Genomic DNA, 27,972 nt, shown 5'->3' with positions numbered 1-27,972 from the left:
CTGAATTGGAGAAGAGCTTAAGTTTCATGTGACTGCTGGTAGTTTTAAATGAAATGGCTGGTAACTCTTTACTTGGTATTCCTCTCAGATTCTCCTTCCGCTACTGCTGCAAGAACACTGACGCTGGTCGCCAAGTCCGTGCAGAATTTAGCAAATCTGGTTGAATTTGGAGCCAAGGTGAATATAATTTTGCACACTGAGAACAGCATAGAACTGTTTCCAATACGTTTCATTGTTCATGTTGAATTACAGGCATAAAATATGCTGCCAGTTTCTTGTGCAAAGCCTGGTATGTGGCCTGAGTGTCCTCATCAGGCTTTTTTCCTGCAATTTCTTCTGTCCTGTTCAGTTGGAGCTAAAGAGGCTGTTGATCTGAACTATAGCAGTAGCGTAAAGTGGCCGAAGTGGGGAAGAGGAGCCATAATCGTTTGAGTATGAGTGATCTAGAAACTTGTATTAATGCCTTGGTACATCCCCTGTAGATTTTGAACTCAGTAGCATGAACAGCAGAAACCATCTGTTAAAGTAATTGATGAACCAGTGACCATACTAGTAGGTATTACAGAGAGGGATGTGAGCATGTTTTGATGCTATGAGGGCACAGATACTCAGTCATTTGTTCCAGAAAAAACAGGGGAGGTATGTTGACTGTTTCTTTTTTTTTTTTGCTCTCTGCGACCAAAAGGGTCATACGCCAGTATTTTCTGAGTGGGAGCTGGAGAAGTGGGAGAGGAAAGGCAGACAGGCAGCCATCCATCCACAAAGGAAATGAATATGTGATGGTAAAATGGATGAATTTTCTTCAGGAATACCTATATCAAAAAGACAACTGAGAATTGCTAGAGCAGGAATTTGTGACTAGACGGAGTAAGTTCAAGAAGGGTGTGTTATCAGTCTGAAGTAGATGATGGAAAGTTTTTTTGCATTTCCATTGATTATTTGAGGTCAGAAAGAAGAAACATCTTTCAGTAATGTTGTCATCCCTCTGTACAGAAACTTGAAATACATTCCACGCCCATTTTTACTGTATGTAACAATTTGCTTGCAAATTCAGACCATGTAATAATTCACTTTCAAATTGAAACCAATCAGGGCTTAACTCCCAGTTGGGTATAGAATATTAAATTCTGAAACAAATGAACAACTGTTAACCTGACTCTTGTTCTCCTTCCCCCTTTCACCCTACTTTTGCTCAACTCATTCATTAGATTGGTGGTTTCTGTTCTACAGCAGGTTGAAACAAGCCTTCTATTTGTATTCATTTTCGTAGTTTGACATAAAGAACACTGTAAATCAGCTTTAGAAGTTGCACTGGAAAGCCTTAGCTTGCAATAAAGTTTCTATTGTTTCATTAAGAATGGGCCAACAACAACTGGTCTGTTTTGGTTCCCAAGCTGCAACGTGGATGAACAATAAATCTGTTGACTTAAACATAATGAAAGAAAGTGACTTCAGGCTGCCATTATAAAGCTAGTTGTGAGAGACACAACTTGATGGAAGCATTAATGAAAGAACAAGGAGGGCACTTATGTCCTGATGTTATCTTTGAAAGTACAGCGTTTGTTATTGCAGTTGCAGGGACGTGCATCTTAAATATTTCAGATTATGTCCTCTGTATGCCTATGTAAACAAACAATTTCTGAATTAATCTGGAATACAGAAAGTACTGTCTTCTGACTGGTTATATACTAGTCCTTAGAAATTCACTTGAAAACATAAACTCACTCCAGATAATGCACTTGTCTTGCAATGTCATTTGTCTCTGCAACATGTTCATTTCAGTGTGACTGTTAAATTAGTGTTGCTTTATTTTAATGAATACTTTTTTAAAAATTACTAGGAACCGTATATGGAGGGTGTAAATCCATTCATCAAGAGTAACAAACATCGCATGATCATGTTCCTAGATGAGCTTGGGGTAAGTGACTTTTAAAAAAAGGTAAATTTTATTGGAAGCTACATAACAAGAACTGTAAAGAAATTTCATTTAAAGTCTTACTAAATAGCTTAAAAATGGATCAGTTTCCACACAATTTTGAATGCTTATTCCTGAATAAATTTAATCTTATGTGTGTATAGAACCTGCAGATTCCTGACCTGTCATGCATAGTTAAAAGCATGAAATGCTCTATTAGATTTTATTCCTGTAGCACTGCTGTGGACATGCCTTGCCCAAATAGATCTTATCTCCACTGGATTTCTGGTCAAAAATAGCAGGGTTTTAAAATAAATTTTTAAAAAGAAAATTGTGTAATTTGTCCTATGGTTTCAATCAGAGATTGCAAATTTTGATGTTTAAAAAAAAATGCTGTGCTGGATTTGTTATATATCACAAAATGTCTTACTACATGCATTCTAGATGTTGTAGTTTGAGAGAAAATAGCAATTGTAATTATCTTTGAAAATGTTTTGTCTAATAGCTCTATCATACTCAAAGTATAGTATTCAGGAGTTCGTGTATGTATATTTTTAAACCAAGAATCTGTTTTAAAAATGAAAATTAAAGAAATGTGGCTAGCTTCCTTCGTTCCTTGAAAGTGACCTCAAGACATTTCAGAATATTTTGATAATCTATTAAAAATAAGTATTTTAAGGAAGAGCATTCAGGTAGGCTGCCTTATATCACCTTTTTCTGGTTAAATGGAAAGATCTGCATATTATGATGTACCAGTTTTTCTTATTTTAAATGACCGATTATGCATGAAGATTCTGAAAACTGTTGGTTTTAGTCTACTGTTGGATTAATATACTGGTTTAATTACAACATTATTATTTTATGAGTGGTTTTACTGACTTGCTAGATCTTGTATTTTTGCTGCCACTATTGCCTGATTTACATTGAAAAAACCACTTGATGGATCCTTCCTCATTTGCAGGGAGGATAGAAGATGAATCTCTATCCTCTGTAGCTTTCTGGTCAGCTCAGAGGTAGCATAGCAACATCAGACCTTTTAGTAAAATCCTAGTAGGAAGAGACACTGTTACACCTTCTGTGCTTACTCCATATCAAATATATGTGCAGCCATAATTAAATTTCCTCATAAAATGGATGCTTATGAAGATGAGGAAATACATAGTTTCTATTAGATAACAGGGACAGAACACTTAACTGAAGAATAACAGTGTGATACTTGCTTGCAATATCAGAACAAGTGCATTGGCTGGTCTACAGAGCTACTGTTTAATTTCCTTTACGGCTGGGTACTCACCATTCTAAGTCTGCTCTGGTAATTTTTGTTACAGAATGTTCCTGAGCTTCCAGACACTACAGAGCACTCTAGAACTGACTTATCTCGTGATCTGGCAGCCTTGCATGAGATATGCGTGGCACACTCGGATGAACTTCGAACGCTCAGTAATGAGCGAGGTGTAATGCAGGTAAGCTACAATGGTTAACAAAAAAAAATCACACGTACAAATAGCATGTCTTGTTATGATGTAATATGACTTTTTTTGAAATACTTTTGGGTAGCAATATGAGTGTTATATTAAATATTTACATTTCATGAGGAGGTAGCTCTAAAGGTAAATAGCAGTCCATAGTTTCTTTATACAACAAAACAAAAGAGGTTGTAAAGCTGTAGGTGTGTTTAACTTTCCACAGGAAGCTTTCAGTTTCTAGAGGAAGACTAAACTAAAGAAATGACTGTCTCCTGACAGGCTCTCTGGGTCGCTAGTTTTAGTATGATCTTGTGTGGGGATTTTTGGGGTGTTTTGTTTTAAACAAAGTGTATTTGCCTTAGCTTTCTATTGCTACATCATTTCTACTTCCTGATTTATTACACTTGTAAACAAAAATGGTGAGCTTTTCTGGCAAACACACTATAAGCATTCTGTTCCAACTGTTAAACTTGTATACGACTTTTGTGAAAACTTCATTTTTAAGAGGGGGGAAAAAACACTCAAATGACTTCATGCATTGCCTCCAAAATATTACAAAAGTAATATACTTGCCTATACTCTGTTAATTACGATGAACTTCAAGCAGACAGATTTAATTAGTGTCACTTAAACCATCACTACATATTCAGTACAAATCAAAAGGGACTCTTAGTCTTTAAACATAATGGATTTCTGGGTTTGTGGTGGTTTCTTGTTTTTCTGAATGGCTCACTTTCAAAGAATTCAAGTTTTGGGATAGTTCTTAATCTCACTGTTTCCAAATACTTCTATCTTGACTCTTTAAAAGCCTATATTTAAACCTATGTAGACCATAAACTGATGTGTTTTTGTTTTTTGGTGTTTTTATCTCCTGACACCAGACGACTCAGTATCATGTCATTTGAATAATACATATTTGAGCAGAAAACGTTTTTTCAAACCAGGGGGTTACTGGGAGCTTCTGTTGTGATGTTTACAAAATGCAAAAATATATTTGTATTTAACCTTATTACTTTGGCAGAAGAAAGCTCAACGAATTGAAAATGAAATGGTGTCTTTCATTACAGCAGTTCAAATCTTATCCAGTTTAGTAACTACACTTTACTTTTTTAGTGGCATATGAGAGGGAAATAATCAACCATGGTCAGGTTCCTAATTCACTCGGAACTAGTGGCCATCTTGAAAAACAAGGCAAAAAAGATGACTAGACCGGCACAGCAGGATATTAGAAGCTTTCAGCACTAAATATATGTGGTGTTGATAGATAAGGGCTATCTTTTTTTTTTCAGAAGGCCTATCCTTGAATAGTATGCATAAGTGGGATAAAAAAAATCAAGGCAAATCTTGAGAAAAATATGAAGTACTTTAATGATTTGAGATGTAATATTACTTCCTTGGTCTGCTTATACCTCTATTTCAGAGGAGAAATTTCTCATGAGTTTCCATAAAGAAAATTCTCTTGAAAGTTGTTTTTCTATCTTTATTCTGTCAATAGCAGCAATGCCTCAAGGGTTCAGGATCACCCTGATATAGTTAAACATAGTTCTACTATGATGAAAAAAATGATTGGCCTCCCAAAATTGTTAGGAGTATACTTTCCCAGCCTACTTATATTACATATGTTCAGTTGCATCTGCCTCATCTGCCTTAGTTCAATGACTGCATTTTCAGAAAGAATTAATTAACAGGAGCACAGTCCTGGCTGCACAGAAAAGTGAACTGTATTACCACCTTTTCTCTTGTCATAGGACTTTTTTTTTTTTTTAATTTTCTTGGCCCAGTTCTGCTTTAACACCTGAAGAAAATTACTGAGAATAGGAAATTTTTTTTTTTTTTTTTTTACAGACAGGAAAACTTGGTTTCACTTTGAAACTCTCAGGTTTAGTTGATAAGATGTTGTGTTCGTTCTTCTTTAAAAACGGCCAAATAAAAAGATCCATGAGTGGAGACACAAATATCATCATGATGTTCTACAGTTGCTTTTCAAAGTAATGTCTCAGCAACTAGGGAATCAGAGCTGTTTCCTTTTTGTATATATTTATAATATAAAAATATATGAAATATTACAGAAATATATATTTTTACACTGATAGCAAGTTTGTTAAGCTAACGTTGAAAGTGTTTCTCAGGCAAGACTCTTGTATTTTCTACTTACTAATGTATGGCTGTACTGACTTTTTTTTCTTACAGCATGTTCTTAAGAAGCTGTTGGCTATTACAGAACTGCTTCAACAAAAACAAAATCAGTATTCAGTGTCCAATAACATCAGGTAGCAGCCCTCTACCTGAATTCTGCATGGATCCAGCACGCCCAACATGGCAACTCACACCAGTATCACTTTCTTCTTGCTCTTGCCAAAAATAGCACACTCTGTCACATTCCCAGTGATGTGTGAACTATGCAAAAAGAAAACAAAGATTCTGTTGGTGAATGATTGTACCAGCAGCTTTTTAAGCTATCTGTGCAGGACATTTGCACTTTTTTCCACTTGGAACAAACTTTCACAACCTCTGAGCCTTGGTGTACAGTTCACCTTCCACAAAGAAAATGCTGTGACTGTCTTGAACTTTGAAAATTATTTTCAGCACCTCCAATTGCCAAAGTTTTGCTGTCTTGTTGGAAAAGAATTATCAACTGACAAGGAAAGAAATGCATTGTTTTGACAGCTGCATACAACTGGATAACACTTCTTACTGTAATTTCTGACTGGTTACAATTATTATGACTTTGACTGTTTCAACCACTTTAACTTGTATTTACAGTTTCCAGAGTTTGACGTTATGGTAGGAACAATCTTTGCTGTACACTTTTTATACCATGCTGTTTCTCTTGCTGGAATCATGTTGAAAGAGAATATGCAGAATGGGTCTTGACAGCTTTATTTTTTAATGTGCCACTGATTCAGTCTGAATAATTCTTCCATCAAGGACTGTATATCCAGATAAATCACAATGCTTTTGTAAAATGTTTACAACAGTAAATAATTTGAATTCAGTAAATTTATTGATCCTTGTATCAGACATGCATGCATTCATTAAACCATTTTATAAAATATGTATTTGTTGGTCTTTTTGCAATGTAAGTCTACCATGAATCTTATTTTTATCACTGAAAAATCAGTTTTTAAAATAAATCAAGTTGTAGATAGTCAGTTTATGGAAACTGGTAATTTTGGCTGCTGTGAAAATTTTTTATGGTGTCTACACACATGATTATTTTAAAATGTTCATACAGTGTCACATGTATGGCTTTTAGTAGGACTCTTCCAAGCACCAGCTTATCTGTTACACCATATCACAGACAAAAGCTATGAGTCTGACTAAATAATAATGAGAGGAAACAAAAAAAAATTTGCTATCTCACATGGGACAAGAGAGCAAATCTGTTAAAACTACAAAAAATGCATGTAGGGAGTTTTTCAGTATTCCCCTTCATGACTTTTTTCCTTGGGACTGACATGGGATAAAAGGATGCAAAGATTAACTGACAAGACTAATGAGAAATTGCATCATTAATTTGAACACAGCTGTTTTACCATTCAAACAACTGTACCATTTGACTGGGAAGAATGTGGAAGGGAAAGTGGAGATGCAATTGTTTTGACTATTGTGTTACTAATCTAAGGCTTATGTATTCCACTAGAGGTTGGACAGAATTGTTATTTGCAGGATTGAGCTACAGCACAACACGTTTAAAGATAAATAATACCAGAAACCCAAAGAGGTGCTGCTGACCTTAAAGCTAAACTTGGTGGAAGATTAAAATAAATCATACTATGGTAAATGTATAGGTTTCAAGTTTTCAAAATAGTGCTGCTTTCTGTCTTCAAAATCTCAGTGCCTTCATTCAGTCTAGTCTCTAGACATGTACAAATCAATTATTATGTAACTTGTACTATTTCTAGGCTTGCACAGATAGAACTTCTAAAATTCTTCTAGCCAATCCATATTACTACTGTTTTCCCCTACTGTAAAAATATTCCAAAACTTAGTATCTCCTGTCTATGAGGAAAAGGACAAGAATTACCTCTTGTGCAGTCACTTTCATACTAACTTTATCATTTTTACCTTTAGGTCTTTGCTTTAGTGTTAGTGCTTCTCTCATGGTTTCTGGGCTTGCAACTGCTCCTGCTGTGCTGCCTTGGACTCTTCAGTTGGGCCATAGCATTATTGAAGATGGGTGTCCAATACTGGATCTTTTGCTGTAACCAAGTGCTCCCATGTGTCAAGAGTGGTATGCTATTAAGTATACTTAATAGGTAAAGGTAACACTCTTAATGTAGCCAAGTAAGACATGTATCTATTTGCATGGCCATGATATCATCAAGTTCCTCTGCAGATCCTCTCCTGTAAAACTAGTGCTTGACTGGTTCCTGTCAAACTTGTGTTAAATTGCAACTTAGAGGAAGAGATAATTAACAACAATCTTGTTTTCAACAATTCTTACAGGTTCTCTCCCCATAATTGTGTTCCCTAATTAAAAGTACCTCACTAATAGAAATATGCAAGTCACAACCCCCACTTGTAGTGTCTTCTGTATTAACTATTGCTGAATGGTCTTCCAGCCAGTCTAGAACCAAACATGCAATTTCTAACAGTTTCAGTTAGGTCAAGTTTTTTGCTTTTGAAGGTGTTGTATAAAGTGAAGTAAAGATATGATACCTACTTGTCTTCCCTGGCTACTCAGCCTACTACCTTGATAAAAAGGCTGTCAATCTGGAAAAATTTGGAAATTTGGAAAGTGAAGTTGACTACTTTTTTTTAATGTAATAGATAAATAGCCAGTGATAAAAATGAATCTAGATAGGTTTCAAAGCTACTTTAAGGTGTGCATATTCTACAGGAACTAACACCACTGCTTATTTTCAAAAACATGTGAAAATGAAATACTTTAGTTATATACTCTCCAAATATAAGTCAAAGTATGTGTGTTTTTTAAACTCTCAGTTGCCCCTGCTATGTTGGTCACAGCAATTTGAGATCATAGTTGCAGGACTAGCAGCTACAGTAACAAGTTAAGTCACAGCATTTACAACATAAAGTAATAAACATAGCTTCTATCTGCTGCAGTCTTTTTTAGCAGTATATTTAAGTGTAGCTTCAAGAATGCTGAAAAATACAACCTTGCCTGTAACATTTATTTATTTCAAGGACAAGCTTGGGAAGAAGGCAGCACCTCTGGTCTAAAGCATTTAAGTAACTATACCAGATTTGTCTCCCACTTCTATTTATCCTCTTTGCTAAATGCAAAGTTTGATATAAGTATGGAAGTTCAGCACAGCAGTAACTAAAGTCAAATCTCAAACTGTTCCAAAGCCAAACTCCTTCCTGAGTAACAAATGCCTTTAAGTAAACATTTCACATTTAGTGTTTGACTTTGAATGGATGAGTGTTTGCTAAAGTAACTAGCTGCAGTTGCACTAAAAATAAATAACAACAACACTATGCTTTATTGTAAAGACATTAAAACTGATAGAACAAATACGTGGTATTGTGAGGTAAGGAACCTGTGGTAGACTTTGAAAGTTCAGCTAACACTTGACATTAAACAGCAGGTAGCTCACACAAGTCCTGGCACCTTGAACTGCACTGCAGTGGTAGAATTCCATCTTCCTTCAGGGTTTAGAGTGAATCTACCAGATCATCATCAGTCCATTCTTCCTAATAGAAGAAAAGGAAAAAGCCATGCCCTGAGCAGTGTATGCAGTTGGTAAGTTTTACAGTTAGGTGGGACAGGCAATAAATAACTACAGATACATGGTACTGCTGCACACTTAACTGTAAAGTTGACTTCTACATATGCTCGTTAAAAATAAACTTAATACAGCCATCTCTTCATATTGATCTTTTTCACCCTATCTATTATTAACCTAGAAATAGTAAGTTTAAACTGCTTTTAAACTTGCTTCTAAACTTGCCTAGTGCAAAACTGGTTTGTCATGTCTAGATTGACACTCATATGTCTGCAGGGACACTTCCTGAGGAAAAAGTAAAGACCAGGGACCATGCTGCATTACACATGCCATTCTACTTCTGATAAACCAGGAAGCAACAACATTGATGATTTAACTTATGGTAAGATTAGCACTAAGTAGAAATCAAAACTGGTACTGGTAGGAGTTGAGTAACTCCTAATGAATGAGATGAAGTGCATGTTCATTAAGCCCATCATTAAAATCTAAAAAGGAGCTTGACTTAAGACCTCATGGACAACAACTACTGTGAACCACCTTCAAGGATGTTCTGTTTACTTAGACTCCCTGTGATCTAGATTTGTGCTCTGACTTCTTCCCACTTCTAAATGGGAGCACAGCATAAAGATTTTTAGGTTTTCCCTAGTTAGTTGTGGAAATCCCATTAAGTTTTTCTTCCTGAGATTATTAAAGATGCATCTTGCCTCCTCAGCAGTATTACCCTGCAAACGACACTGAGCACAATGGGGAAAAAGAGAGACAATGCAGTCAAGTAAATGCAGAGGGAAGATTTTATTTTCAGCTACTAGTGGCTAATCCCAGAACACAGGATTGAAAGCCTCCCAGAAGGAGTCTAATTTCCTGCTTCTACAACCATGTTGTTATGCTTTTCATAAGAAAATTAAAAATCTCAACCCTGTGCTCCTCATGCCCAGGTTTCAGCATCCCCTAGTTGAACAAGCAGGCTGTTTACAGGATTAGTGAAGCCTCAAGGTGGGAGCAACTCTACAGGTACCATAAGCTTCCAAAAAAAAAATTTAAGCCTACTTTTCTTGTGTGTTCATGATTGGCCAGCCCAAATCTGATCCTGCACTAATTACTCCGAAATGAAAGTATATAAACATAAACCCATGGCAGTTCAGATGCACAGTTATTAAGAAAAAGCTCTTGAAACTTACATTTAAATTTAAAAAAAAGTCCTAACAGCTGATCATGAAACATCATAGATTATATTAGTTCATCCAATTTCTTTGGAGAAAAGAACTGCGAGTTTAAAAAGAAAAAAAAAAATTTGTTTGCAAGAGAATCACAGATCTAAAACTCCTAAATAAGACCTCTTCAAATTGACCTAGAAGAAAAAAAATTAATCTCTCAGGCTTAGTTTGGAGTTACTTTCTAGATCATTTTATGAAGAAGTGAAAAAGAAGTTGCTAATTTCTGTAGTAGTAGAAGCTCACATGGCAAAGGTCTGAACAGACATCCATATTCTACAAATGCAGATGTTTTAGTTTTCATTCACTTTTTAGATTGGCATTTGGAGTAAGCTTTAGTCAAACTTTTTTGCAGGGTTATTAGATGTGCCTGAGGTTCCACATTTCATAAGAACATATTTTCAAGAGTCTTTAAACTGCACAAATTTCAACTTAGCTCCACAGGCATCAATTTTCAGGCTGGTGCTATAAAGTGGAACTAGAACTGACCATGATAATTCTGATAATTTACATAAATCAAGGACTCTTGCTAAAGAAAAAAACCCCACCACACACAGAACAAAAAACAATCCTATAAAATGCAGGATGTGTTGTGTGCGCTTTTGAAGTTAAAATTTTGACAGACAACTCTGTTCAAGAGTTCACAAGTTTTCATTAAATGCCATACTTCAGATGTGTCTTAGACCACAAGAATGCAGAATGTGTTCTGCTCTTCAATATCAAGAGATGTTCAATTAAAAAAAGGTTTTTTTGAAATGCTACTCCTCCATCAGAATGTAGTAGTCGTCTATATAATTTGTAACCTTGGCAGGAAATTGTATCTGAAGCAGTACCTTAACTGTATTTTAATTTAAACACCCTCCCAAATCTTTACCTCATTTATAAGCAGTCTTATAACTTAGAGTACAAGCTACCCCTCAGTGTAATTTGTGAAAGCCTTGGTAGCAAATAGCCTGAGGTAGAAATTTAATCTAAAAGCGGAGTCTCTGCTCTGTGCAAAAAGCCAAAAGCAAGTATATGAAAACAGGAAGAAAAAAAAAAAGTCAGCAGAAAGACACCCAAATACAACTTCTGAAAAAAAACCTGTCCGATATATTTTTTTCTAAGATACCCTCATTTGTTTCATCCACAATCTGAGAAGTGAGTTTCCACTATCACTATCTATAAGTTAGGATTTCTCCTCAAGCATTCAGTTCCTGGCTTTCCAAAAGCTTTCATCACAATCTCCAGAATCTCATTTTAAAACTGTTACCTCAGTGGCATAGTGGAATGCAGCATGCTGCATTTACAAGTACTTAGCTTTATGCTGCTCCATGGCTGCAGTTAGACAAGACTTTCAAATCACAGAAAACAGCAGAAAGGATGCCCTGCACTGTCTCCTCCTCTCCACAAAAGACCAGAGTGTTTAAGAACACCCCAAGTACAAGCTAGCAAGAGCTCTGGCTAAAAAAAACAGCTTGAAAGATTTCTGAGCAGCATGTAAATAAATATTAACAGAGGTTAAAACAGTGTCATTTTTGTCTTGGCAGTAAGTAAGATGGTGGAAAAGCAATACCAGTCCAATAGGTTTACTGACCTCATCCATTTTCGATTTCTTTGTTATACACTCATCATCTTCATAACCTTTCCTCTTCTTCCTAGACCCCATCCAGAAAAAAAGTGAAATGCGTAAGCATTTTTAGAGCCATGTAATCTCTTTATTTGACCACAGCATTTGAAATTAGATTAGGTACCTGCTTGCAACATACGAAGCTACCAAGGTCTGAACTAATAGTTTGCTAGAAGTTTGCAGTTATGAGTACTAAAGTGAAAAGGGCACAATATTCTCCAGAAAAGAGAAATCAAGAAGAACTTAAGTTTTGCAGTCCACATATAAGCCTTAAGAAAACATCAACCCAATTTTTCTTTTAATCTTAAAGTGATTTTGAAGCTCTCAATTCCCATTACATATGATATCAAGAGGCCAGGCCTTAAAGTCATCCTGAACTCCAGATCTGTGTTGCAAATAAACAAACACTACTAGTGCTTGCAGTGCAAATCAGCACAAAGAATGTATTTATGCATTGCTGAAAGCACTACTAGAAGCAAAGAATCAAGTAGCAGAAACTCACACAGCAAGAATTTGAACAGACATCCTCATTTAGATGTTTTAGTTTTCATTCACTTACATAGATCAGACAAAATTAAAGTTTCCATAATAGTAAAAATGCCAGAAAGTTAAAATATTAAGGAGGAAGCGTTAAGTAGCTACTTACGGGTTTACATTAAGTGAAAGCTCCGAGCTGTGACATTTCTCTAATTTCTGTTTTAGAGCAGCAACCTCTTCAGGCCTTGGTAGTTCATATTTCTTTATGAGATTTTTCATGCCTACAATGGCAACAACACAGCCCTAAGCAAATTAAATAATTTCTGTTCCACCGTGTGAATTACACAAGGTGCCATCAATCAGTACTACGGCTACTGTTATTGCTCAGCCCTTATACTTAAGCTTGGACCAGAAGTTTACAGGGCTTTCCCTCTTTATAAGAAGAGGCACAGTATACACTTCCGAGTAGCTTCTACTAAAAAGGTTTCACCCAAATTAGGACAACATACAAGGAAAAACAGAATTTAGAATCATAGATGAAGTCCATATCTTTGTTAGGTTTGAAAGCATCACATCCAGTTTTTAAACAGGCTTCAGGAAGCTACAAGGCAACATGCAACATACTACAAGACAGTTATAGATAGAAAGCTTACCAAATAAAATCCTGGTATTTGTCAAAGTAAGCATTAGATGTTCGGGGAGCATTGACTACTATCCTGCCCCAAAATTGCTTCATAAACAAGTCTCAGCCAAAATATCCTACCCTATATAATGCTCCAACTTCAGAGAATCCAAGATTACACCTGTAAAACTTAACTGTCATCTTACACTACAGGATTCATTCTAAACAACATCAAGATACAATAAAAGCTCAGCACAAAGAACTATACTAAAACAAGTTGTTAGCGTCGTGAGTCTGGACTTCCTCAAGGCAGGTGAAAGTGATGCAGAGTTCACATTGCTGTGCTAACAAGCATCAGCATATGCAGGCACTTTTTGCATTCAGCATTGTACCTCAGTATTTAAAAAAAGGGAGATTGGTTTCACTCTTGTTAAGAATGCAAATTTAATTTGCATACCCTATAAGAAACAAGATACTTGCTTTCACTACCATCAGTTCTCTCATCTACTCATTTATTAATAACTTGAATGTTTCAAGACTTCCCTCCAGTCATTATATGTTTATAGAAGAGTTGCCTTTGGGCAAAGGCTATATTCTAGAATGTTGCAAGTAACAAGAAAGTGAGCCCAGTTTTCTTTCTGCTTCTTACTACTGGAAGCAGGAAGACTAGACTGGAAGCAGGAAGACTAGACTGGAAGCAGGAAGACTAGACTGGAAGCAGGAAGACTAGACTGGAAGCAGGAAGACTAGACTGGAAGCAGGAAGACTAGACTGGAAGCAGGAAGACTAGACTGGAAGCAGGAAGAGAAAGGGAAGAATCTTACGTTTACAAATTCAATTTAGATTTAAGCGTAGACACTGGTGACTAGTGTGATATATTAACTATTAAAGTCAACTTATTTGAAAGACTTCAGTTTAATGCTCCCACACTTCCATTTTATATGCATGCATTCACTTAGACGTTACAGAACTGACTACTTACTGAAATTCAGTAACTCAGCCTTTTTATTTAAATAAATTTAATCATCATAGAATATACTACAACCCCTAATGTTCTAGCAAAACCATGTTAGCATTTTTGATACTGCTAGTATTAAATATATATATATATATTATATATATATATATATATAGAGAGAGAGAGAGAGAGAGAGAGAGCGCAAAACTTAAACCTCTTTCAAACCATCCTTATAGTCTGCAAAATAAGTAAGATATAAACCCTGGCAGGTCACTTAAATTATTAATGATTTATTTTAGAAAAGGTACCCTCTGGTGGCAGAAGTAGTTATGTGCAGGCTTTTGCCAGAAGCTGCACGTGAAGTCGCAGTGACTGAAAGGAAGTATTTCATCCTAAGACTTAACAATAGAAGTATCTAGTGCTCAAAACAGATTTCGCACTTTTGAATATAGGTTAGTTACTAGCATTTAACTGACTACAATTCATTAAGCATTTTTTGTTTGAACTTCATTTGTTTATATCAAAGCTAACTTTCAGTGTTTTCTCCTCCTGCTAAATGCTCCATTTTACTGTCCATGATTTACTTAACGCTAGTCCTGGAATGAAGAAAACTGTTTAAAGCACATTCTTCTGCTCAAAGCTTTTGCTATTTGGAGGGGAAAAAATATTTTTCCTTGAGAGACAGTTCATCATATTTTTCCCGCGTTTACTTACATTTCATGCCATCTAGTAGCTTCGCTAAAGATGGTCTGTTTTCTTTGAGCATAAGACTTTCAGATAAATAACTGTAAAGAAAGATGAAAGAGCAAGTCTGAAGTTCTCATAATGAGTTATAGTTATTTATGGCATCTACTACTAGTCAAAAAAATCACAATACTATTTATCATTTATGCATGCTAAAGCTTTATAATTGGACTTAACAACACTTTTGTTAAATAAATGCTATAATCTGATTTTAAAAAGAAAGAAAGAAATCTCTTGTCACTTCTATTATTCTTCTGTAACAATTTAACAAAAGCATTTTTTTGGCCATCTAAAGAATCCAAGTTCCTACGTTGCAAAATTAAACATTTGTAAACAAGCCTTGTTAGGTCAGCTCAGGTTTCAGATTTTATGAAATGTCACACTAGAATCACACTGTTGCACAGTATGACTGCTGGAAAAGCAAATCCTACAAAAGAACAGTTTTCTGACAGATAAATGGACAGGAAAGTTTGAGAGATGAGACTGCTTCTTTTGGCAGCTGAATGGCCTTGACCCTAACGAAAAAAAAAAAAAAAAAAAAATCAAATCTGAAATGTTCTCTTATAAAGTCTGTAGAACCCTTCCTCTTCCGAGAAGGATTTAAACTTCCTTTTAATAAGGACATTAAAGCAACAGGGTAACACCATTATTTAGGCATTTTATTTAGCACGTGCTAGTGTTAAAAAAGGAATTTCACTGCAAATAATGAAACCATGGTACACAACCTCATTAGAGTAAAAATTTCACAAATACAGAGAGATTACACTTTTAGCTTTGGCACTCACCTTATTTAAGCTTCCAAATCTTAAAAACAAACGAATAATATACCGCCCCCTCAAACACACGATAAACCACAAACCACACAAGCAACACCAATTCCACAATAAGCAAGTAATTTTTCCTTTTCTTGGGAAAAGGGGTACTTATGGATAGAATACAAAAAAATCCAAGACTCCAAACCCTTTCAGTGTGCATTATCTTCAACTTTAGTTAATATACAGACATACAGAAGTGTATCAGTTACAGCTCCCAGTCTGAAGTGATAGCCACCAAGAAAACAATTACTCTAAGCTAGTAGTTGCTCTGTTGGTATCACTGCTCTCGTAGAACTCAATTTTAGCAAAAATATTTTTTGACCTTCTGCTGATACCATAATGAAAGACTGATCTGGAGCCAACTGTTCTCTAGAGCTCTAGTGCCAAGAGTGGGACTTGTTTTTCTTGAAGCTGTAACTCTTCCTAGACTGTCCTACACATCACTTGCATTGTGCAAGTGACAGACTTGCAAACCGTTCAGGTTCCATCCAGCCTGTCGCACCTCCACACGCACGCACACACCCATCAGCCCATAAGATGGGAACTGCAGCATTAGTTTCAGCCACGTCCAGCAGCTCATAACTTCATTTGGAATAATGAGCGACTAGGTTACAGTAGTTGCATGGGGCAGACACGTGACAGATTCAGCTTTTCATAAACATGCAGACAAAAGTTCACATACCTTAATTCACACACTGTTTACTATTCCAAGTCATTTTCATAAGCATGCTTTTCTGAATCACAGCATAAATAGTACAAATTATAAATTTAGGAATGAAATCAACAACTTTAAAGTTAGGATAAGGACCTGAACATTTTTATGCTGTTCTGAGAGGACAGTTAACACAGCACGTGGCATTCCCCCACACTAACTCATTCTTTTAGGAAAGTCACCTTTTATTCCTCCCTAACAAAACTGAGATTCATTTACAGCAGATGGAGGGAAACTTTCTCAAGAAAGCACGGCTTGCCCTTTTACCTCAGAAGTTACACTCCAGATGCAAGACACTTGCATGGAGCATCATCTGATGAGCAAGACATTCAAGAAGTAGCTGCTATAAGCTACATCTAGCTATATTAGTTATATTTTTGGAAGGAACAAAAAGTAACCTTTAGTCCTTGAGAAGGGGTAGGAGGAGGAAAGGCAAATCAACACATTTTAGCAGTAATATCAAAGTGCTTGATGATGCCTTTGCAAATACAAATAGAGAGGACCACAGAAAGAAAAGAGACCGATTTAAAAAGCACCTTCTCATTAGTCTGTTTTCATGGAAATCACACTGTTGGATCAGCCAAATACAGCAGTTAACAGTTTCTGCATACGTAGCTGTCAGTTAAAGATAAATTCTATTTGACTCTGAATTCTTAAATACTTTTTAATCAGCAAGAATTTTGTGTTTTCTACCCTCAGTTCCCCTTGTTTCAGTTTTCTTCACTCACTCTTCAAGATCAGTCTGAAAATCTTGTTCTGTTTTAACTAGGGCAAAGCAGTCAGCTGGGAGAAGGGAGGAAAAGACAGACAACTAATCATATATGTCCTACTTTTGTAATCTGGAAAAAAATAAAAATAGCAATGCTTCAGTTTTGAAAGCTTAGTTAAAGAATGCACCACGTGTAAGTATGTATTTACTGATCATTAACACGCTTACTATTTAGTAATGCCTAAAACAAAATAGTGTTTACAATGTACTGTTACAATACAGGAAGCAAACTGTTTAAAGAATACCTATCAAAAAAAAAAAAACCCACCTACCTTTCCATATTAATTCCCGCTCTTGAAGCACTAGATAATATAGCAGCGAGAGCTATTTGTGAGGGAGTAAAGAGCAAATACGCATCTGTCAGAGCTACTCGATTGAGAAAGTCATCGGCTGTTTTCCTCAAAACTTCAGGATTCTCCAACATTGGATAGCGAGTCTGAAAAATAAGCAAGTATTTATGGAAGTAGGCATCTTCCCTGATCTTCTGGTTCAAAAGTTCCAAATACACAACTCCATAGTGCTGCCTGAAGGGAAAGGATAACAGATCATCTTATTCTGAAAGATAACCTAAAATGCTTAAAGACCATAACATAACACATTTCCTTTCAGACACCTGCCTATTTATCATTTTAGATCTTTGAAAGCATAGAGACAAATAACTTAGTTTTTTTAATACAATCCCCAAGATGTTTGCACTGCATCAGTGTACGAAATATGTAGCATATAAAACAGTATTACCTTCAAATCGATTAGAAATCCCTCAAACGGTCTGTATGGATTGTGCACAATAAGATGGAAGTTCAGCTGCTGAATAAGTAGTAGTTCATATTCCAGGATCTGTTCAAGAGCTTTTTCCTGCCCAAGAGGGCTTTCTCGAAGGTTACCAACAAACTGCGCACTGGACACATTAAATTCATCTACTTTACAGGCCAAAAATGCACACGTTAGCCTTGAGAAGGAAAATAAAAATGAAATGAATGGGGAAAAAAAAAAAAAAAGAACAATTGACATTTGCAAGCACCCATCTTCTTATCAAAAACCTGTTCAGAAAAATTAAATCTTCACAACACTATGTTTAGAACACAGTAAGCGTCTCCAAATGAAAATGGAAAGTGACTATTTTCTGTCTTTACTTGTATTTAAGCTCTTGAACTTCCTTTCTCATTTCTTCAATCTTTTACAAATATCAATATTATGCTTGTAATATTCTCCTAAATACAATAACTCAAGATGTGTTGATAACTCACATTATTATCCGAGGATGATATTCCATCACTGAGTTATTGAGGTAAAAGCGTTTGAAATACATACAAGCTGTTCCCTAAATTAAAAAAAAAAAAGAAAGCAGGGGGAGAAGTAAGTACAGAAGCAAAACTAGATTAAAAAAAAAAAAAAAAGTAGAACAAGTAACTTTGAATATACACTTAAGACATAGAATACACTACAGCTACAAGTAAAAGCACATGTTGCCATGTCAGTAAGTACCTCATAGTCTAACATTATTCCTGTAAGAACTTTACAAAGCGGTAGTTTGGTCTTTTTTTGCTCCAGATCAGAGGCTCAGATCCAGACTTTTTCCTACAACTAGATTTCCAAGTTGATTTGAACCCTATCAGGGTGAAACCAGGTATTCAACATTACTCAGCATGCATACTCTAAAGGGGCTACTTCTCAAATACAATGCCAGACTCAGTATACCATGTAATGGCAGCCTACCACTACGTCTCAAAAAGATGTTCAGAAGAGATGCTTTTCAATCTTATTGCTCAGCACATCAACTAAAAAGAGGGAGACTGACTGGGGCCAATATAAGTAAGTTTTCTTAATGACCAGGTAACAGAAGAAGCACTGATTTCATTCCCTGCTTCAGTCATAAATCCCTACTCTCTTTCCTGAGTTACAGTCTTCTGATTTTAACATAAATCTCTTCATAGACTTTTTTTTTTTTTTTTTTTGGTAATTTAACTTACTGCCAGTATAGGTGCTTTAACCAGTGTACTCTGAGGTCAGACACACACTCATGCTGTTGCAAAAGAAGCAAGTGGACCAAGCAGCCAAAATGCAGGATTCAGCAATGAGAGTGTTTTATTATATCATCAATCCATTCATTTTCAGGTTCATTTCTATTTCTTGCTTAGGAGAAGAGGGAAGGAAGAGGTTAAAACCCAGCCCTTAAAACAAGCAACAGATGAAGCTGAGAAACAATTCTCTGCTTTTGAAAGTATCACACTCCTCAGAAAACAGACAAAAGAAAAAAGCGGTTTGAAACATGATCTACAATATTGAAGGAATAAAACACTCAAAGGATGTCTGTACTTTCAGAAATAAAATAAACAAGTAGCAAGTGAAGGAACAAGAGACAGAAAAGACAAAGCTTGTAGCTTCATTAGTCATCACACTTTAGACACTTCTCACTGTTAGCACATCAAATCATACCGAAGAGGCAGTACTGTCTCAAACAGCCACCTCTTGACAGAAGTGTCTGAAGCATCATTAAGGGAAGCATGTTTCTCTCAGAGCACAGAGCCAGGAGATGGAAGAGGAAAATCTTGAGAGAGAGCCACAACACTTGGCTTACCACTACAGATCTAGGCATTGCAGGCTTAAACACAGCACAGAAATCCAGTAACCTTTTCTCGTAGTATTTGCATATCGTCAGCTCCTCATGAGGCTCAAGAAGGAAAGGGTCAGTCTGCTGAACCTTTGGGAAACAAAGTCGATTCTGACCCAAGAGCGGCGCTCAGGCACTGCCCTGGGGCGCTGCCTGCCCACCTCGGGGGCCCCTGCCCTGCCCGCCATCACCCCCCGCTCGGAGGCGCAAGGCGAGGCGCAGGCCCCCGCCCCGAGGGAGCAGGCGGCGGCGGCGGCACGGCCCCCCCCCAGCCGCGCACCTTTCCGCCCGCCACCGCTTTGCCGCGGAACTTGCGGTTCGCCTCGGCCCGGCAGCGCGCCAGCTCCTCCTCGCCGCGGAAGGTCCAGTGCCGGCGCTGCGTGCTGCTGTGGTACATGATGGCGCCGGCGGCCCCCCTACGGCCAGGCCCCACTCCTCTGCCCCCGCCGCGCTTTACGGCCGCGTCACCGGCGCGCTTACGCCACCTGCGCCGTGACGCGCCGCGACGCCGCGCCCACTACAGCTCCCGGCGGGCACCGCCTTCCCCGCCCTGCCCTGCGAGTAAGGCGCTTGACCCCAGCATGCACCGCGCCTCGCCGCCCAACCCTGCCCACGCGGACGGGCGCGCCTTTCCCGCCAGGCTGCGCTGCCGCGGGGAGCGGAGCCTGTCGGGAGTTGTAGTTGCCGCCCGAGGCGCGCGAGCGCTGTGGCGGCGGTTGGGCGACCCGCGACCGTTGGCGCCCGCCAGCCCGTCCGTGAAGCGGCGGGTGGGGGATCCGCTTTGAAGACCCCTCTGTGAAATCACATCAGGCAGTGAAAACCATGAGCAGGATATTTTCATGGAAGTAATTTTAAGAAAGTTAATTAGGAGACATTTGATCTGGGTTTATTGCTCCAAGCAGAGTCATGGTGATGGGTGTCATAAGTCTTCTTCCGCGCTGTGTGTCTGTAGGGTGCAGTGGTGAGGGGAGTCTGGAAGGCTCGATGGTGTGAACGCTGCCTGGTTCACCAGGAGCCCTATCTAATGTGGGATTTTCCATGTGACAGCCATGGATTTGTCAATCATGGCTTAAGAGATACTGCTCTCCATACTTTCACACTTGCAGCCAGGAGTTGGAATTAACTGCCCATTTTGACAAGAGTTTTTCTGACTGCAGTGCAAAAGTCAAGGTGTTTAACACAACATGGTTATATTTGAGCCTGGACTGATCAGGGAGGCCAGCTCCATGTCAGTTGTGAATAGCTAAAAGGCCAAGGTTGCAAGGCTGCTTTCCTCATAGGCGTCCGCTCTTCCACAAGGTTGAAAGAAGGATTGCCCTAAGCTCATGCTGCTTGGGTGCCACATGCTGCCATTGACGTGGTGTGCCAAAAAGGAACTGGTGGATTGGTTATTGCTCCCAGCCTTGAACTCTTCTTAACCAGAGTTTGCCTGAGAACAGAAAACGCAGCTGCAGTTATCTGATCCAGTCAGGGAGCTGACTAAGTGCTTGTAAAAGGGTTCTGGATAGAGAAGACAATGAGAATTTTAAGTATTTTTACAATAAAATATGACCGCTTTGGGCTCCAGGAACTTGAAAGCTTTGTCATAGTCCTGATAATGGATGCTGAATATAATAAATATTCTAAAATCACTGGCAGAATCAGTTTAGGAGACAAGAAAGGTGCTGGCTAACATTCAGAAGTAAAACACTAATACAGGCTAGTCAGTCCTAAATGCACCATATGATCCACAGACAACAACTAGATGTCCCAAGGATAAATTGCATTTGATCCAGCTAACCTTGCAAGCTGAAGACTAAAGCTCAGTTTGAATATGTGTGCAGGAAGGCAGAAGTATGTCAACTGTATTATATGTGATGATGAAAAATTGCTCTTTCAAAATTGAAACAAGACTTTATTCACCACTACTTTTTATTTTGTGAGGCAATGCATGTATATGTGTTCCAGAAAGCTAAAGACTTGAAAGTTTAGTCAGCTATGTAAAATATCTAAAATACTGATCCTAAAGATTTTCAGTGCTCATTTTCTGCAGCAAAGCTACAGAAAAAAGAAGTGAAACCAGAAGAAGGGGGAAAAAAAACAGAAAGTACTACAAAGCCATAGGAGTAATATGTATAGTGAAAAGGACAGAGGTATGATAAGGAAAAAAAATGGCTTAAGATGTGAAGAAATAGTCAGTACCTCAGACTTTCCACAGTATTATACATATCTTGAAAGGCAGTGGGAGAAAAGAGGAGACATGAGCTAAAAACGGAGAACAGAACAAAATACATAGAGAAAGAGAATAGCTAGATCAGATTCAGATACTTCTCCTTGTTGATGGCACTGCTTTTAGTTGCAGAACACCACAAAATAGTCTTTGTTGGGTCCTTTTGTGGAGTAAAGTACTAGCTTTTATGAGGATCTGGCACAGAGTGAGCACGTAATGGAGTATTCTAAGTTATAGGAAACCCTGGAAATGAAAACTACTTTTTTTCCTTGTGAACAGTCATGTGGCATAAGGGCTTGTTGCCTTGCATGAAAGCTGTGCGTGACATGAAATGCTAAAGGCTGCAACACTGCAGTGCTGGCAAAGGCAAAGTGTACGCTCCAGTTCCACTAAGTGTCTTTCTTATCTGTTTTCTGTGGACTGCCATGGCCTATTGGCTTCAGCAGATCCCCACTCCCAGCGATGTTACAGAAGTTTTATCTCATAGTACGATCACAGTCTTACATTTACATTTTTGTTACAGTAATGCCGAGCTATAAAACACAACTTTCTGTTTTTTAAGCTTCTTAAAGGTGCCATGAAGTATGCTGACATTGAAAAGAAAATCTCTTGCTCTCAAAGCACATCACTATTTAGTTTTCATCTCTAGTAGCTATAAAACCATGTAATTTATCAACATCAAATAATAATACAGTTAGTACAAAAAAAGAAAGTATGAAATCATTTATGTTATACCAAATGAAATCAATCTTGGTGAGTTTTCACAGAAATATGTGAGAAGAAATGTTCTTCTACTGCTTCTTCTAGTCTCTACTCCTACGTAATGTCAGGATTGATTTCATTATTGTTAAATCATAACCCATAACTTGATGTATAGTCTCCATGAATATCTCTGTGAAGGTGATTTAACAACTTGTCTTGGTAGCTTGTCCCATTGCTTCACCAATCATACAGTTCTCTCCAATATTTTGCATATTTTCCCTGTTGCTGCTTCATTTTTGATAATTATTCAGTGTCCTTCAAATAACCAGACCAATGACATTGATATCTAGTTACAGATACTTAAGTTTCTATTCAGATTATTTTTTCTAGACGGTGCATACCTAGTTTTCAGAACTAACTTTCCACTAATCTTACTTTGCAAACCTTTTGCCATTCTGACTTCTGTTTTCATTATTGTTTAAAAGATTAAATTTAAAAATGACTAGCATCCTGACACACATGCTGTTCCTGCTACGGATAGGGTGCTCCTGAGCTGCAGGTCAGAAATTAAAAATTCAAGTTTACTTGAAAAACTCATAAAGGAATAACGAGAATTTTGGCAGAAAGCAAGCAATAAACTTTTTCAGAGTAACAGTGATCTCAGCTTCTCTTTCAGTTTAATCCATAACAGCCTGCAGGTTCATACATACTCCCTTAGGTTCTTCAGTAGTCTCTTGCTCCCCAAAAATAATCATTACATAGCCAATTAAGTTATGGAAACAGCATTTCATAAACTCTCTGCTTTGGCGACCAAATTCTAAGTGTTCCTGCACGTGTGTTTGAAATGAATGAGATAATTAGATGCTTCAAGTTACGCACATATAGATGTTTGCAGGGTCAGTAGTAGCTTTCTGGTGCTCTGAAATGTGGAAGCTGCTTTTCCTAAACTACATAAGAAGTATTTTTAGCGTCTGCATAGTCAAAATCTGTCACTTCTTTGTATTTAAGTACAACAGTTGAACTTTAATTTGAAATATGTTGGTAGAACAAGATACAGTCTGATTTTCAAGAACCACAGATAACTAGACACCAAAGATACCAAAAGGAGAACACTTCTGTTTGTGCCCTTTCATAGTGGTTCCATGAGCAAATTAGACAATCCTAAGAATTGCATTCCTTAATATTATCAGTCATTTTATTGAGGGAGCATATGCCATCTCACATCATCGCTGTATGAAAGGGATTATAATAGTAAGAATGACCATTTCTGAAAAGGAAAAGAGCACTAGAGAGGTTAAAGCAGAGTTTTTAAAAAATGTTCCTTGGCTTCAGGTTTTTCACTTTTCCGAATCTTTACTTGTAGGGGGCATGGAGTATAATTTTAGAGGTACCCAGCAATCACAGACTATATTAACTTTAGGTGGTATCCTGTAATATTAACAATTCTAAAGATTAGGCTGAAAGTGGAGAGATGACACAGTTGAAAATGTGATCATAAAATAACTCAGCCACGTTTCCATGCAAGTCTGTTACAAAGCTATGTACAGAATTCCCAATTTCTAGTTCTGTGCTTTTAACTATAGCACTCTTCAAAACCTGTTTATCTACACCACTGCTCTAATATATTGTCCCTTAATTCAAGCAGTTAATAAAAAGTAGTAATGATGCAGTCTGATTGCAGTTTTGTGCAAGTAACACAATCTAAGAATTACATAGACTACACTAAAAAAGTGTAGAGTAGGAATAAAATAGTTGTTTACATAAATGAGAAAGATACTACAAAAAATGGAAATTGTTTCAGAAACCTAAATCTAAAGCTCAAAAATACAGCAACTTAATTGTGAAATGCAGATCTGCTTCTTGGGCAAAGTATCCATAGGCAAGAGAATTAGAAAAATAGTGTTATTTTTCATAAGTAGCTGTGTAAGTTATTAATCAGTTGCTCTATCCAATCAAATGTAAAAGTTTACAGACTATGAATATTTTTTCTTCTGATGTTAAGCATCACATGTGCTGGTATATTTATTCAGAAGCAAGCAAGTAGTGAAATAACAGAGCAAAACTTGTGAGATAATAAAAACAACCCAGTTGCCGAGGCTTTTGAACATGCTCTCAGCAGTTACTCAGAAAAATTACCTGAAGGTATAAATAGCATTCACCATCTTGGACTTAAGCTGTTTTGGCTTAGAAATCAAGAATAAATTGCTGATCTTGAGCTAGAATACGCGATAGGAAGTGGAGCATAACTCACATGCTTCTATCAACACGTGTTACAGAGAGATTCCTCCTGATGCAGTAGTATCTGAACAGTGCCGAGTACTCTTTAAGGATGAAGTTTCACCTATATCCATTTATTGGAAGATAAGAGTTCCCTTGAGAACAGTTTTGGTGAAAAGTGTGTGATGGGAGGTGAAGGATTTGAAGTTTGCATGGAAAGAGAAGTGTGGTCTGATGTTAGAGAAGGCTCTAACATCAGAAAGATGTAGAAATGTGGGTACCACCTGCTGAGCAAACATATGTGCTCCTCATAATATGCAGTGTGGACCCCTTACAGTGCTTTCTTCTTTGATGGACAATCTTCCCCAAAGCTTCCAGAACTTAGTTATATAGCATGAAGAAGCAATATAAAAGCTTCCTTCTTTGGGAGGAAGTTTAGGAAGAGAACAAATGGTAATGCTGAATAAGACATGTTGGCACTCCTGGAATAGCATTTCTTCCTCTCTTTCTCTCATTTCATCTAATTTTGTAATTCTCTACCTCCCTGGATTCTTTCTAGCTTCCGAATCCTCAGACCTTTAGCTCTTCAAAACAGCAGCTGGTTGAGTTCTGTCACGTTTGCACGTTTGAGGTCTTCTCACAAGTGCTCTTACTATGACTCCCTATTCCACCCCTTCCCCAGTGTGATTCATACTCACAAGCCAAATCTGCCTGGATTTTTTGACAGTGTGATGTCCTTTTTGCCTCAAGGGAGGTTAGGTGAAATGGACCTGTGACATGGGACTCAAATATAAAAATAGCTGCTGTCTTTCTAGTATTTTGAAAATGTTCTCTCCTTGCTAGTTACTAGGAATAGGTTGAGTAACCCATTATTTAAATTCAAAATAAAACTTCCCTTGCATTGAGCGTGAGCCAGAGAGGTTCTTACTGTCTCTTTACAATGCTTTCTCATGCTTAGATCACAAGAATCTTGAAAAAACTCTTCATTTTTCCAATCTTCATTGCAGCTAGATTCACATGTAACTCTGCTCTTGTTGGTGCTGTTGTTGCCATAGTTATGTCCTCAACAGGAGTTTTTTTTCTCTAGTAATGTATGAGAAAAAAATAAAAATGTTTTTACTTAAGCCTATAGAGAACAAAGAGTTGGGATCAAGCAATGTAATGTGTGGTTTCCTTTTCCTTGTTTGTTTATGGAATGTTTGGAAGAGGAGAAGGATTTTCAGTATTTTTGCCCAAAAATTTACCTTCTCTGTTCAAATCATAATAAAATGTACAATGCCACGATAAAGTTGTAACTTAAATCTAAACAATTACTCAGAATTATGTTCCTGTCAACCTCCATGAAGGACAAAGTTTGGTTCTTAACGTACAATCCAGTAGATCAGGAATTAGAAGTTAGGACCTGTGTTGCTGACTCACCATCTGACATGGGACACATGATTTCTCTTCAGATTTCCCATATTTCAGTTGAGGTTGATGCTAATTAACCTACTTTTTTTTAACAATTAGAAATGAAAAGTGCTGTACAATGGCTTCTGACTGTTAAAGAATTATGCTGATACTCTAACGGGGATATAAACCATGCTTATTATATATAATGCACATTACAGTGTTTTTACTATCATAAATCAAAGATAGGAAAAATGCAGAAAAATTGTTGTTACATATTTTCTAAAACTGTGGAAGAGCTCAGAGGAGCTGCACTTCCCCAAATAATGAGAGAAAAATTATTCAAGATTGTGGGAAAGGTAAAAAAAACAGAGCTAACCTGTGATATAATAATAAAACAAAATTATTTGACGGGGTATTAAAAATAGCCTATTTAAATTTTTATAAGGTCAGAAAATTGGGGTTTTGTGAAGCTATTGCCAAGGAAAATTGCCTTCAGGTACATATAGTTTCAAACTGTTGTCATTGAGTGTATTTTCCTCATCTCAGGTTCTTTACAGGAGCCTAACATTTTTGAAATCAGGGGGTTAAGGCTGTTTCCATTCAGATCAGTGGCCCAATTCTTAGTGATCTTAGAGAGAGATAAATCAGTTTTCACATAATTCATTTGCAAATAAGGCTAATTAATTTCTTATTAAGCCCAAGAGCGGATACTAACTCTTCTTATGTAGCCTAGCAAGATGGTAATACATTCAAAGGAAGAAGGAGTTAAAGTTGTTGATGTTCTTGGAGAGGGTTAGAAGCGTGAGAGGGAAAAACACAACTCAGAAATTTATTACCATATCCCATATTAAAATGATTTTAATATTTGCTATATTTAATGCTACTGAGAATTTGTCAGTAGTCCTAAATTTACTGTTTGAAATACTATGTTTTAGTCTTCACTCTGTTGAATATGTGAATTAGTATCATAGTGACTTCTGCTTGACTTTACTTCATCTGACTATTAATTGTACTGAAACTGAAATAGCGGTTAGAACTAGATTCTTGCCTCTCTTGCTTATGCTTTTTACTTTATTTTTGATTTGCTCTCATTGATATCACTATTCTCTGTTAGTATAGCAAAATATGTTGGTCATTCAAACCAGTACAAAAATATATATGAATGTAGCTATAATTCACTTACATTGCATATGCAATTTGAGGACATAAGCATTAGAATTCTGGGCTGAAACACAGGCTTTAAATAAGGGAAAAGGCACCAGAAACAACATTTTGAAATTCCTGACCTTTGCATTTTGTAAATCTCAAAGAAAGTCTTTTGCATTTAGTAATGTATGACTTCAAAAGCACATTAAATATATAGTCTCAAAGAAATCAGAAATTAAGGGAACAAAAGTTAAATATGCTAAGGCAGATATGTTTGTTTATTTTTAAATTAAGGGCATCACATCATTCCCTGAATGAATTCACTGAATTCCTCTGGGCAGTCGGAATTGCATAGTCCTTTTGATACAGTGCAGAATATCTGAAGATTTGCCTAAAGACCAAGGGCCAAAGCTGACTTTTATATAGTGAAGTAGTTGTTATTTTTGCCATTCTTCACTGACATGTCCCGAATCGTTCATTGAGAAATTATGGCTGCTCTCATTGCTTGTTTCTTGATTTTCCTTCTCAATTTCTCTCTTTCCCTTCCTGACTTGGCCTTGATACTTCTTGACATTGCTTTTTCATTTCTTCACAACTCCATTCCTTCTGCCCACTTTCACTCCCAGTCTGTAATCTGATACGGATATAATTAAATTATTGATGCTGATACTGAAAAGTCATTACTGGATTTCTGAACTGATTGT

At 37.1% G+C, this 27,972-nt stretch overlaps 2 protein-coding genes across 4 annotated transcripts in view; one reads left to right on the top strand and one right to left on the bottom strand.

Moving 5' to 3' along the window:
* The window catches only part of LOC138064860 (ras GTPase-activating protein 1), a 63,715-nt gene extending 57,279 nt beyond the window's left edge, over positions 1-6,436 (top strand). Inside the window, exons 22-25 of the mRNA XM_068929115.1 lie at positions 89-177; positions 1,841-1,918; positions 3,244-3,378; positions 5,572-6,436. Of these exons, the coding sequence (XP_068785216.1) occupies positions 89-177; positions 1,841-1,918; positions 3,244-3,378; positions 5,572-5,655 (386 nt within the window). The 3' untranslated portion in view covers positions 5,656-6,436. The remainder of the gene's footprint in view (positions 1-88; positions 178-1,840; positions 1,919-3,243; positions 3,379-5,571) is intronic.
* On the bottom strand, positions 5,224-20,210 carry LOC104150035 (cyclin-H). Of its 3 annotated transcripts, XM_068929117.1 has the most exons (10): positions 19,883-20,137; positions 19,570-19,692; positions 18,239-18,312; positions 17,730-17,940; positions 17,264-17,427; positions 14,666-14,736; positions 12,541-12,652; positions 11,862-11,922; positions 8,960-9,042; positions 5,224-5,778 (listed from the first exon to the last, which is right to left on the bottom strand). In XM_068929117.1, exons 1-9 carry the CDS (start codon positions 19,997-19,999, stop codon positions 9,004-9,006), a joined length of 972 nt encoding a protein of 323 aa, XP_068785218.1. In that variant the 5' UTR covers positions 20,000-20,137; the 3' UTR covers positions 5,224-5,778; positions 8,960-9,003. The 3 variants fall into 3 exon arrangements, with proteins under 3 accessions (XP_068785218.1, XP_068785217.1, XP_068785219.1); XM_068929116.1 differs by lacking the exon at positions 5,224-5,778 and having other exon boundaries at positions 8,809-9,042; positions 19,883-20,210; XM_068929118.1 differs by lacking the exon at positions 5,224-5,778 and having other exon boundaries at positions 8,809-9,042; positions 19,622-19,692; positions 19,883-20,140.
* Positions 20,211-27,972: the final 7,762 nt, after the last annotated feature.

This window comes from Struthio camelus, chromosome Z (assembly GCF_040807025.1).
Source record: "Struthio camelus isolate bStrCam1 chromosome Z, bStrCam1.hap1, whole genome shotgun sequence".
Classification (NCBI taxonomy): Eukaryota; Metazoa; Chordata; class Aves; order Struthioniformes; family Struthionidae; genus Struthio; species Struthio camelus.
This window is presented reverse-complemented; position numbering and strand designations above follow the sequence as displayed.

Coding starts and splice junctions, on each gene's coding strand:
- LOC104150035 (XM_068929116.1), bottom strand. CDS start 19,999: ATGTACCACAGCAGCACGCAGCGCCGGCACTGGACCTTCCGCGGCGAG. Junction 19,693..19,882: donor AAGCGGTGGCGGGCGGAAAG/GTGCGCGGCTGG, acceptor TGTTTCCCAAAG/GTTCAGCAGACTGACCCTTT. Junction 17,428..17,729: donor GATTTCTAATCGATTTGAAG/GTAATACTGTTT, acceptor CTTATTTTTCAG/ACTCGCTATCCAATGTTGGA.